This window comes from Cannabis sativa, chromosome 5, assembly GCF_029168945.1.
Source record: "Cannabis sativa cultivar Pink pepper isolate KNU-18-1 chromosome 5, ASM2916894v1, whole genome shotgun sequence".
Lineage (NCBI taxonomy): Eukaryota > Viridiplantae > Streptophyta > Magnoliopsida > Rosales > Cannabaceae > Cannabis > Cannabis sativa.
In genome coordinates this window covers 69363277-69374409 of record NC_083605.1, presented here as the reverse complement: position 1 = coordinate 69374409, position 11133 = coordinate 69363277, and the positions used below count along the sequence as shown (strand labels likewise).

Genomic DNA, 11133 nt, shown 5'->3' with positions numbered 1-11133 from the left:
TGGGACACGGCAAAAACAACTTTTGTACTGCCCAAGCCCAATTTCATTACTTTTGTACTGCCCAAGCCCAAGATCATTTCATTTGTCATGGAACGAGTACAACACACGGAAACGACCTTGTTCGTGTGTGAGGAGACGCCGGAGACGGAAATCACCAAGAAAAAACCATTAAATCCGGCGAAGAGTTTTTTGAAAAGGAATCAGAATTGAAGAACAACACGAACAGAAAACCGTCCCAACAAAATAACAGAGGTAAACACAACAAACCCAAAAAATAATTTAATTCTTAAGAAACCAAAAAAAATTAAAAATAAAAAAAAAAGGATTTAGATCTGAAGTTTTAAACAAAAAAACTAAAACACAACTGTGATATTCTTTAATTTATGATGCAAAAACATAAATGAGGGTTGTTCTATTGTTAATTTGATGTTTGCAACACAAAATGATTTCGAAAAAAAAAAATCGATAAATTGGAACAATTATTCAAACACAACATCAGGGTTGTTCAAATGTTGTTTTGCGGTCAGTACTACAACAACATTCATAAATATATGTATCAGACAAATATAATAATAAAAACTTTAAAAAAAATAATGGGTATTTCTGTTTGGTTGTTTTTGTGTTGTTTTATTGTTGTTGTTTTTTTTTTTGTTGATTTTTTTTTAAGTTGTTTTGCTATTGTTTTATTGTTGTTATACAATTGTTTTAACATTAAGTAAGACCCTGGAATGACAGGTAATGGAACGTGTACCAGTACTCATCAAGAGCAATGGACAATGGAATGAAGATCACAATTATGAGAACTATGTGGCTAGTGGAGAATTCATACCAACAAAATGCAAGTACGAAGAGCTATGCAAATGCGGTTACTTCATTGGGGTGCGAAAACACCGGCACAACACTACAAATACGATGCCGAAGCTAAAGAAGGAATACCACTTAGATCAAAATATGCAACGATCGAAGCCTCTACTTTTACTTGGAATTGAAAATGAAGGAAACGATTTCACAACATATCCACTATGTGTGAACCGGGAAAACAACAACAAAACACGTGCGCAACACCAAATTCGATATCCACAACAAGACCGAATGAATATAATGTCGCAATGATCGAAAACAACACAACAACGCTTGAAAACAACATAACAACAACAGAATCGTACACAACAGGACGGAAACGGTAGAAGGGGAAAAGTCGAAACAATAGAAGATGAGGAGGACAAATTCGACATAATTGACTATGCAAATGCAGTTCTTTGAAGAAATGGTGGAACAACTTGAAAACACCGATAAAAAGCCTGGATCCGAAATTGACATCAACAATGCAAAGTTAATAACGAGACAAGCAACACCCCGAAGTGGAAAAAGGACAGCATACAAAGACAAAGAAACACTAAAAATGTCCTCGGCTACTACGCAATCAAAACAACTTTCGGTACAAAGTGTGGAAGTCCTTGCTCTCGAAGAATACGATCCGAAATGTGTTTATGAAAGCCGCAATTAGTCACTTAAGAGCATCGAGAAATGGGCCAACAAACACATTCATAATCGGGAGGTTTGTTTTTTAATAGTTTTGTAATGTTGTTTTTTTGGCATCCTTAACAAATGACTGTTTTCACAATTTGTCTCTTGAAATACACATGATTGGTATACGCAACAGTTTTGTTTTAATATTTTTTAATGTTGTTTTTGTTGTTTTTTTTTTTTTCAATAGGTTCTCAAATATGCACACATGCCCCATAAATATAAGGCATGAAGACCAAAGGCAAGCAACATCGAAGCTGATAGGGGAATGCATAAAGCCGAAGTTCTTGAACATAAAGACCAAAGCAACGGCGATGGACATAAAAGGGGAGTTGAAATACGAGATTTGGCATCAAAATGAACTATATGAAAGCTTGGAGAAGTAAGGAACATGCGATAAACGACTTGAGAGGAAATCTTAGTGACTCGTACAGCCTAATACCGAGTTTCTTACACATGGTGGAAAAAACAAACCACGGATCATTTGTGGATCCGAAAACGGCGAGAAGACAACATGACTTGCTCTTTGTTTTCATGGCGTTGGATGCATCCATAAAAGGGTGGGGAGCATGCGGACCGATAGTTGTTGTGGACGGAACGTTCCTCAAAGCGACTTATGGGGAACTTTGTTGTGCGCATGCACACGAGATGCGACGGTCATATTTTTCCACTTTAGCGTTTTGTGTTGCGGTGCGAGAATGACCAATCTTGGAAATGGTTCTTCAAAAAATTTAAAGAAGCGTATGGTGTACGGGAACACCAATGCCTAATTTCAGACGAAATGAAAGCCTCATCAAACGACGAGAGAAATCTATCCGAAATTGCACACGATTCTTGCGGTTACCACATTTTGAGCAACCTTAAAACAAGCTTCAAACAACATGCCGCCAAATACACCGCCATTCTTTGGAAAGCGAGTGAAAGCCTACACGAGAAAAGCAATTCGAGTTCCACATGGCTGAATTGGATGGATTGGACAACGCATAAGACCTTACCTCGAAAAATCGGGTATGAAAAGTGGTCGAAATTCATAGCCAAAACAAGAGGTATTCCACAATGACATCAAACATATCGGAATCCTTTGAACAGCTGCAAATTTGGCAGCAAGGGAGCTACCCATTACAACGCTGCTAGAATGCTTGAGAGCATTGGTGCAACAATGGACGCATACTAATAGGACAAAAGCACAAAACACCTTCAACTAAGCTATCACCAATCGGAGAAGACATACCGTTGAAGAATTACACATACTCATTGAATGCGGAGGTAAAATATTAATTATGTTTTTTTTTTGTAGTGTTGTAGTGTTGTTGTAGTCTTTGTTTCAATAGTTTTGTATTGTTGTTATATGAATTATGACTAGGTTTGATTTTTTTTTTCAATAAAATTTAAAACGAGTTAAAGCGACAAACAGTTACTTGTTTGAGGTAACAAGAATGAAAGAATCGTGGGAAGTAGACCTAGAAAAAAGAACATGCACGTGCAACGAGTTCCAAATAGATGAAATGCCATGCGGGCACGCAAGGGCCGTGATGAGGAGATGAACATGGACCCGTACACACCACTGCTCGAATTCTACACAAAAAAATGGCCGGCAACTTATTCGGGGACGGTTTACCCGATAGGACACCAAAGTGAATGGGGAGGTACGGAAGAAGTGAAAAATATTACGATCTTGCCTCCACATGAAAGAGTAAAATCGAGAAGACCAAAAACATTAAGAAGGAAGAATTTGGATGGGAAAGGGATCAACACTGACAAGTGCGGCAAATGTGGAGCGGGGGCATAACAAAAGAACATGCGGCGAAGACGTAGAAGGGAATGAAAACAACAACGGAACAACAAAGTGAAACAACAAAAGAAAACTACACTTACGTTATGAGAATTAGATATTGAGGAATTTAAATTTACGAAATAAACAAGGGAATACGGTTTTTTATTTGAAAAACATTGATTACATTGGGAATTGTTGATACTTCAGATTGGATATTAAAAGATGTTGGATACTAAATTGAATATATATATGAAGTTTGTTATTGAAACGGTTTGTGCTTTTAATAGTGAAATGAATATTTGGATTCAAAAAACGAGATAAACTATAAGAAAAAAAAAAACAAAAAAAGAATGGATCGAAATGAAAAAACAAACAACTTTAACATACCAACTTGTTTGTACATAAAAATAATAAGAAAAAACATACAAAAATAAAAGATTACATATTGTCCACACAAAGCGTAAGGAAAAACAACAGAACACCAATGTTTGTTTACGAAAAACAACAAGAAAAACATTAAAACAACATTAAAAAACTATAAGAACAATAACGGTCGATTGAAAAAGCAAATCACTTCTTGGGGAAGGTTTGGGAGGGCCTCGGATTCACTTTCAATGTTCTCGGTTTGCTTCTTCATCCCATACTGATAAAATACGCAGCCAAACGATCGCGGTGAATTTCCACATCAAAATCAGAGGATGGGATGGGTTTGCCATCAATGAAATACTCAGCAAATGATGCAACAAAAACACCACAATCACTGGAAAAAAAAAACAATAAAACACAAAAATAGACAACATGATAACAACGATAAAAAACAAAGTCAACAACAAAAAAATAAAAATACAAACAACCGGTGAAAAAACATTGAACACTAAACATAAAACTTACTTTGTGACTGCTCGGGTAAACCATCAACAAGACAATAGGGAATCTGCCCATAGTGCTAAACTTAGTTTCGTTGCGAAGGCCTTTAAAGTCTAACATAGAGAAGTAATATGGTAAAATAACGAGAGAAAGGCTTGCAAGCCTCTTTGGCAAAGCGATCATATACCTCCCCGAACGCAATGAATTGTACAGATATATGCGCCGTCAACTATGTTAAGACGACCACAAATCCAATGATCTGTAATTTTACATTGATAGGCATATGACATGATCAACCAAATGCCAAGGAGTGGCACATAATATCTTACCACCTTGAATGTCTTGGGCCACATTGTGAGAAAGAGACAACAGATATATCGTTGTTTTCCTCAACAAACCTCTCATACAAAGTTGTTATGCTAGAACAAAAGAGGCAATCGAGTTGTGGTGACTTTGATTTTCGGCTCGGCGAGTACATTATTTTCTTACGAAGATAATAGAAAATGATGTCAATGTCTTTGAACAAACGAGATAAAAAAAAGTAAGTGAAAAAACATTCAAACTTATGAAAAACTAACGAGTAACAACACTTAAAAACATTAAAAAAAATAGATAAAGAAAATAATATGTAAAATAATAATAATAATAAAAAAAAAACTTACAGAATTGGTAAGGAAACAATTAGGGTAGGCAAGGTTGTGAAACCACATCTTGTTCTTGATGTCCTCGACACCAAAACGAAATGGCGGAAATATAGTGTCCTTACCCTTACAATACACATTCGTTGTTGTGCTAAAAAAAAAAAAAAAAAAATCAAAACGAAATGAAAAAATAAAAAAAATAGAAAACAATAACGGATATACACCGGCGAAAACACATACAAAAATACTTACTTAGATTTGTGCTTTCTAAGACACCGAATCAACCCACTTGACAAAATCGGCTTCCAATTGCGGATCAACGGGTTCACCAATCTTGTTGTCCAACGGGCACAAACCACGCACATATTTAACGACCTTATACACGGAATCATCGGGAGAAGCAGGGGATGAACTCGATTTAGATGCCTGCAGAAGCAAGCTCGATGAATGGGGATTTCAAAAACGGCTCCTTTCTTCGATCCCTCTTTTGAGGACGTAAAATAGGAGTCTCTTGAAAAACAACCATTTCGAAGATTAGTCTTCTCGAAGTGTCAACGGGAGCGGGGGGCATGAGTTGAGGAACCAATCTAAAAAAGAGAAAGGATAAATAAAAAAGACTTATGTTTTAATTTCCAAACGAAGCAATTAAAACACCATAAAAACAACAATATAATACCAAATAAATACAAATATAAAAAAAAAAACATAAACACAAACCAAATTCTCCATGACTTTAACAAAGCGGATGCAATTGTTGCATCAACATCAATGTTCTCCTCCCCACCTTGAGGCTAATTCCGAGTGATAACAAAAAAAAACGGTAAAACACTATTAAAAACAAACACAAAACACGAGAAACACACAAAAAAAGCACAAACCAAAAATGATGTCCAAACAAGAAACACACTTTGTTTGATCTGCAATAGGTTCCACGGTTTCGGAATTCTTGGCATCATCGACCTTGCCGTATCATCATCCCTCGAAACAACCGCGGGGACAACAACACCCTCATCGTTACGAACATCGCCGTGTGAGCCTCATCTGACCGGCACCAACACCATCTCCACCGGATCATCATCATCATCATCGGTTTCATCGTCATGATGATCATCTCCCTTGTCATCGTCGAATTTATCATCCTCGTCTTCCTCCGAAGTGGAATCTTCATCATCCTCATTTTCTGAAGTACGAAGAGCATCTTCAGACTGAGATCCATTGTGAGTGGGACCACCTTGGGATGACTGAGAAGAAAAAAAGAATAAACATAAGTAACTGTATAAAACAACATAAAAACACTATTAAAAAAATAACAGAAAAAGTAATGACAATTTTAAAAAAAAAAACCTCAATAAGAATGTCCAGCTTCTTGTTCATCTCGACAGATTTCATAAGAATCCCTTGCCTTTGTGACAACAACAGATAAACACTTTTTAAATTCCTCAAACTCAACTCGGGAGACATTCTCATGAGCGATTGATGAAGAAGAACCCATCAAGCCGAGTTGACCGACGAGGCTTGGAACCACCTTTAATTTTGAATTTCACGGCCTCGGGAGTAGTCTCACCAGGAGAAAAATCAGTGAGGCTCAAACTCAATCTCTCAACGGAAGTTGGAGTGAGGTTTCTTAATTTTAACTGAAACAACAAAAACCAACAAAAAACAATATGCACATGAAACTGAAATTATAAAATAACAACAACAATAAAAACATAAAGTGTAAATAATGTATACAAAAACAACATTAAAACAACAGTGAAAAAATAATAAAAAACAACAGGATTACCTCTTTCAAAGACCGATCGAAAATGAGGGTGTTCATGACATCCATTTTCACCATACCCTCCTTGTCCTTGGGTAATTTAGGCCAATTCAAGATCCTTGGAATGCCAACATTTGAGTACAAGGATAGTTTCCCAATAACATACGGGCAACACTCGAAAAACCAGAATTGAATAGCCAAAGGAAAACCCAATAACCTGTAATACCCACCATCCTCGTCACTACGAACTACCCTCTTATAACCAGAATCTATCTTACCCTTCAAAGAATGCATAGTGATATCAAAACAATGCTTGCCCCACCCAAATTCATTATATCGACCACTATCCACAACATCTATTTCCTCAAACGAAACAACTTTACCCGGGGGACCACCTAACAAATAACACTGCACAAAATACAATACAGCCAACTTCACTGCAAGATCGTCGTTATCCTTAAGATTGTCAGCAATAAAAGCAGTCTGAATAGCAGCCTTGGTAATTTTTTTGTACCCCTTAAAACAAGATTTGACCAATTCATTATCATCTTGCTTAAACTTATAAAAATCAGAATCAACATGACAATCTAACCCCGTGACCAACGCAAACTCTTCAATACTAAACCTAAGGTATTTCCCTTGGACACAAACCCAAACTCCAACCCATTAGTGAACCTCCCTCGACGCAAACGATACGCAACAATTGGTAATGAATTATGTACTCGGGAATTCGAAGAAAATAACCAAACACGAATTTTGAAAAAATTTCCAATTGCCTTTCAGTTAAAATTCTCTTAATGTCACCAAGAACGAGTAATAACTTGAGATGTTACTACTCACAGAATGATAAAATTGAGATCGAGTGTACTTGCATTCCCAATCCTAAAAAACAGAACAATGAAAACACTGATAAAACACCAAAAAAACAATACGAAAATAACAACAACAAAAAAACAACCAAAAAACATAGAACCGAATGCATAACATCACAACCTCAACCGTCCTATTAACAGGAATTTCTTCAGAAACACCTGATGATGGCAACACCTTCACAGGGGATTTACCCTTGCCCTAAAATAAAAAATACCAACACCAACAAAACAACAAAAAAAAAATTAACAAAAACACAAAAATAAATCGAACAATATATATAAAACAATTACAAATACATAAACAAAAACAAACAAATACCCAGAAATATGAACCTCAAATATCGAATTTAACCAAAAAACAAAAAACCCCAAAACAACAACGAGATAAATAGTAAAATACCTTAACAGAAACAGGCGACTTAAGAAATTCAGAATCCAACTCAAAATCTGAGTCTGAATTTTCAACAACAGTTCGAGGTCTTTTTCCTCTAGTGTTCTTCGAAGGTCCAGCAATGGTTTTTCTCTTAACAGAAGGGGAAGTGGGGCTAGGAGGGTTCTCTTTCAGATTTTTTTTACCCATTTTTGATTTGGGTCTGGTTTTCTGGGATTGTTTTCTGGGTTTTGTAACTTTGGCCGGAGATGGTGATGAACGAGTAACGGCCATTATGAAGAACTATGAAGGTATTTATAGACAAAAATAATAAAAATGGGAGGGAAAATGAGAGGGAAGTTTAAGATAGTGGGATGGGATTTGAAAATTTTTAAAATGAAAAAACTACCCACTATTACAACCGTCTAAGCAAACTGGAAAATGGGGAAGAAGATGAACAGTTGAAATGAGAGAGAATACCAATTACAAAATTTAGATTCGAAAATAATATGAAAAAAATAAAAGAAAAATACATAAATACAACACTTTTTCATCATAACACATAACCGTCAAAATCAAAACAATTACTTTTTTTTTATAAAAAAGAAAAAAAAACGTGGCAAAACCCTATCGTGACAAGTGGCAATGAAAACAAACACCACTCACATCAAGCGGCTAAAGTTTTAAAGGCGATAAAGCCGGCCAAAAAAAAAAAAAAAAAAAAACAGTATAAATGTTGAAAATGCCGTGCAACAGTAAAAAAGTTATAAATTGGGAAAAAACAGTATAGGGTGTAAATTTCCCTAAAAAAAATGCATTGACAAAAAAGTACATTAATGCTAAAATTATATTGTGCCAAAAGTACATTAATGCTAAAAGTGTCTCAAAGTAACTTATTAATTATGTGCCAAATTTGACACGAAGTTATATATTGTATTAAATTTGATTTAATTTTTAACATGTATCATATTTGGCATAAATTTTAGCACACTATTAGAGAGTAATATTTTACAAAAATATCAATATATATAGCATTGCTAATTGCACCACTTATTTGATATTAAGGTGGTGTTTAATTGAAGGTAATAGAATGAAGTGAAAAGAGATTAATTTTAATTTTATTTTGTTTAGTTGTATTCTAAAGTATTATAATTTCATCCAATAGAATGACTTTTCTACCATTTTGGAACTATTTTATTTAAAATAGAAGGAAATATCATCCTCGTGCAAAATAAAATAAAAAATTATTATAAATATAATTCTTTTTTATGAATTTTAAATTATTTTTTTGGTCAATCAGATAAGTGTATTGATTCTACAACATATTTTTACAACACTAGCATCACCAATTATTAGGGGGTGTTCACAGGGTCGATCCTAGGCATTTATTTTAGGGGCCCAAATAAAAAAATTACCTATGAAAATATATATATACTTTTAATCATTTTTAAAAATATCATTTATCTTTATTGTACGGGCCCAATTTTTTTTCCTATGGCCCATTTCAACTTAGGCCTGGCTTTGGGTGTTCATTAAACCACTTAAATCGCTTAAATCGACCGCACCGCAAAAAAATGTGGTTTGAAATTCTTTGCGTTGCGATCGCAGTTTAAATTTTTCTTAAACTGCGCGGTGCAAATCAGCCCACGAATGACTACCCGTGTCATCTCGTATTGAGACTCGTGACCAAGACGCACCACAACGTCTCTTAGAGATTAAGGCCACATCCTGTTCTAGTCATACCGGCAAGCCAAGAGAAACATACCCGTTAACCTCTGGCAGAATTCTTAGACGCACTACCGGGCCAGCCCGATAGTGTCCACGAGTATTCCAACTCATGGAGACATATGAGTCCCCTCATGGTCCTCATATGCCCGCCCTACTAGTCCCACTAACTAGTAGTAGCTCACTTGGCACCAAGGTGCCCTGGGGTGGTGGAGAGCTAACACCAGGTACTCCCCCTTAAAGAGCATTCTAAGCTTTTAGCCTTCTACCAAGAACATACATGAGTTTGGCTCTATAGACATATGGCAAAACCATATACAAAATCACAGAGTTTCTCAAATCTGATTGCACCATTGTATTCGTATACCCAAATAAATGGTGAATACCAAGTCCCGTCTGAATCTGGACAATATTGAAGATATTTACGAAAATGTCACTGCCGTACAAACTAAGCATCAGCATGAACAACAACATGCGCCACCACCTGATCGCCACTTGGCCAACTTGTGGCCATCAGATAGCTTGTAACGTGCCATCTTGACATGCACGTTACACACCGCACCATTTTTTGCAGTGCAGTTTCTGCAGTTTTATAGTTTGGCAGTGTGGGTGCGGTTCGAAAAGTAGGAAAATTTGCATGTGCGGGTTGGTTTGAAAAAATAGTCAAAAACTGCACCACCCGCAATGCAAACACCCCTACCAATTATAGTAGGACTGTCACTATCTTTACAAAAGTTCCAAGAGTTCTATATCTTTTTTTGCCACTTTATCAAAGATAATGCTCTTTGCTCTTCTCTTTACATCAAGTTTAATTCTTTTTACAATAAAATATATTGTGTATATCTTCATATTCTATAGAGTTCCATTTCTTGTCCACCAAATATGATATATGGTTGCTGCCAGTGTAGCTATGAATACTTGGCACCCAAACCTATTTATTTTAGCATTTGAGATCTATCTCATCACGCCATGAACACTATTGGCACGAGTAGTCCACCTTATCCAAGTCTTGACGCTAGCCAATACCTGATTACTAAAGTAACATTTGAAAAAAAAAAAGATGCTTTCATGTTTCTTTGTTCAGCCCACATATTAGGCCTTCTTCTTCTTCACATATATTGTATTTAAATAATCTAGATCTCAATCTTAGCCTATTTAAAATCACAAGCCAGAAAATAATTCTATGCATTGGTATAGACATTCGATCCCACACTTTCCCTTGCCAGTATACAGTTGGGAACTTAGGGTAGAAACATCTATAAGCATCATTAATCAAATACGTATGTCTTGAATCTTTTGGAAAGGTATTTAGCTCCATCAACTTCTTTTTGACTCGAACCACTTGTTTCTAATACCAACTACTGTTGGGAGGCACCTCATAGACCCTCTAGTTCTCCTCCCTTATGTACCTTGTATTCACCCATTTGACCCATAGTGTATCCTTCTTTGATTTAATTGCCCATGCTAACTTTTCTGTTGCCGCTTCATTCCATTCTTTGATTCTTCTCAACCCCAAGCCCCCTTCCTTTTTGGTTTTGCATAAATCATCCCATGCCACCAAGCCCGGTCCACTTGTATCTACTCCTTTTCATATAAAG

The 11133-nt window shown here is 36.0% G+C and overlaps 1 protein-coding gene across 1 annotated transcript; it reads right to left on the bottom strand.

Moving 5' to 3' along the window:
- Positions 1-3934: 3934 nt before the first annotated feature.
- On the bottom strand, positions 3935-8493 carry LOC133038467 (uncharacterized). Its single transcript, XM_061116632.1, has 9 exons — positions 7841-8493; positions 7562-7639; positions 7390-7450; positions 6593-7224; positions 6298-6443; positions 6154-6211; positions 5856-6050; positions 5099-5235; positions 3935-4061 (listed from the first exon to the last, which is right to left on the bottom strand). Exons 1-9 carry the CDS (start codon positions 8102-8104, stop codon positions 3935-3937), a joined length of 1698 nt encoding a protein of 565 aa, XP_060972615.1. The 5' UTR covers positions 8105-8493.
- Between the last annotated feature and the right edge of the window lie 2640 nt (positions 8494-11133).

Bases quoted from the DNA above. Each gene is read 5' to 3' on its own strand.
- LOC133038467 (XM_061116632.1), bottom strand. From the start codon at position 8,104: ATGGCCGTTACTCGTTCATCACCATCTCCGGCCAAAGTTACAAAACCC. The intron at 7,640-7,840 runs GTATTTTACTAT...TTTTTATTTTAG, and splicing joins AGTCGCCTGTTTCTGTTAAG to GGCAAGGGTAAATCCCCTGT. The intron at 7,451-7,561 runs GTTGTGATGTTA...TCTGTTTTTTAG, and splicing joins CTGTTAATAGGACGGTTGAG to GATTGGGAATGCAAGTACAC.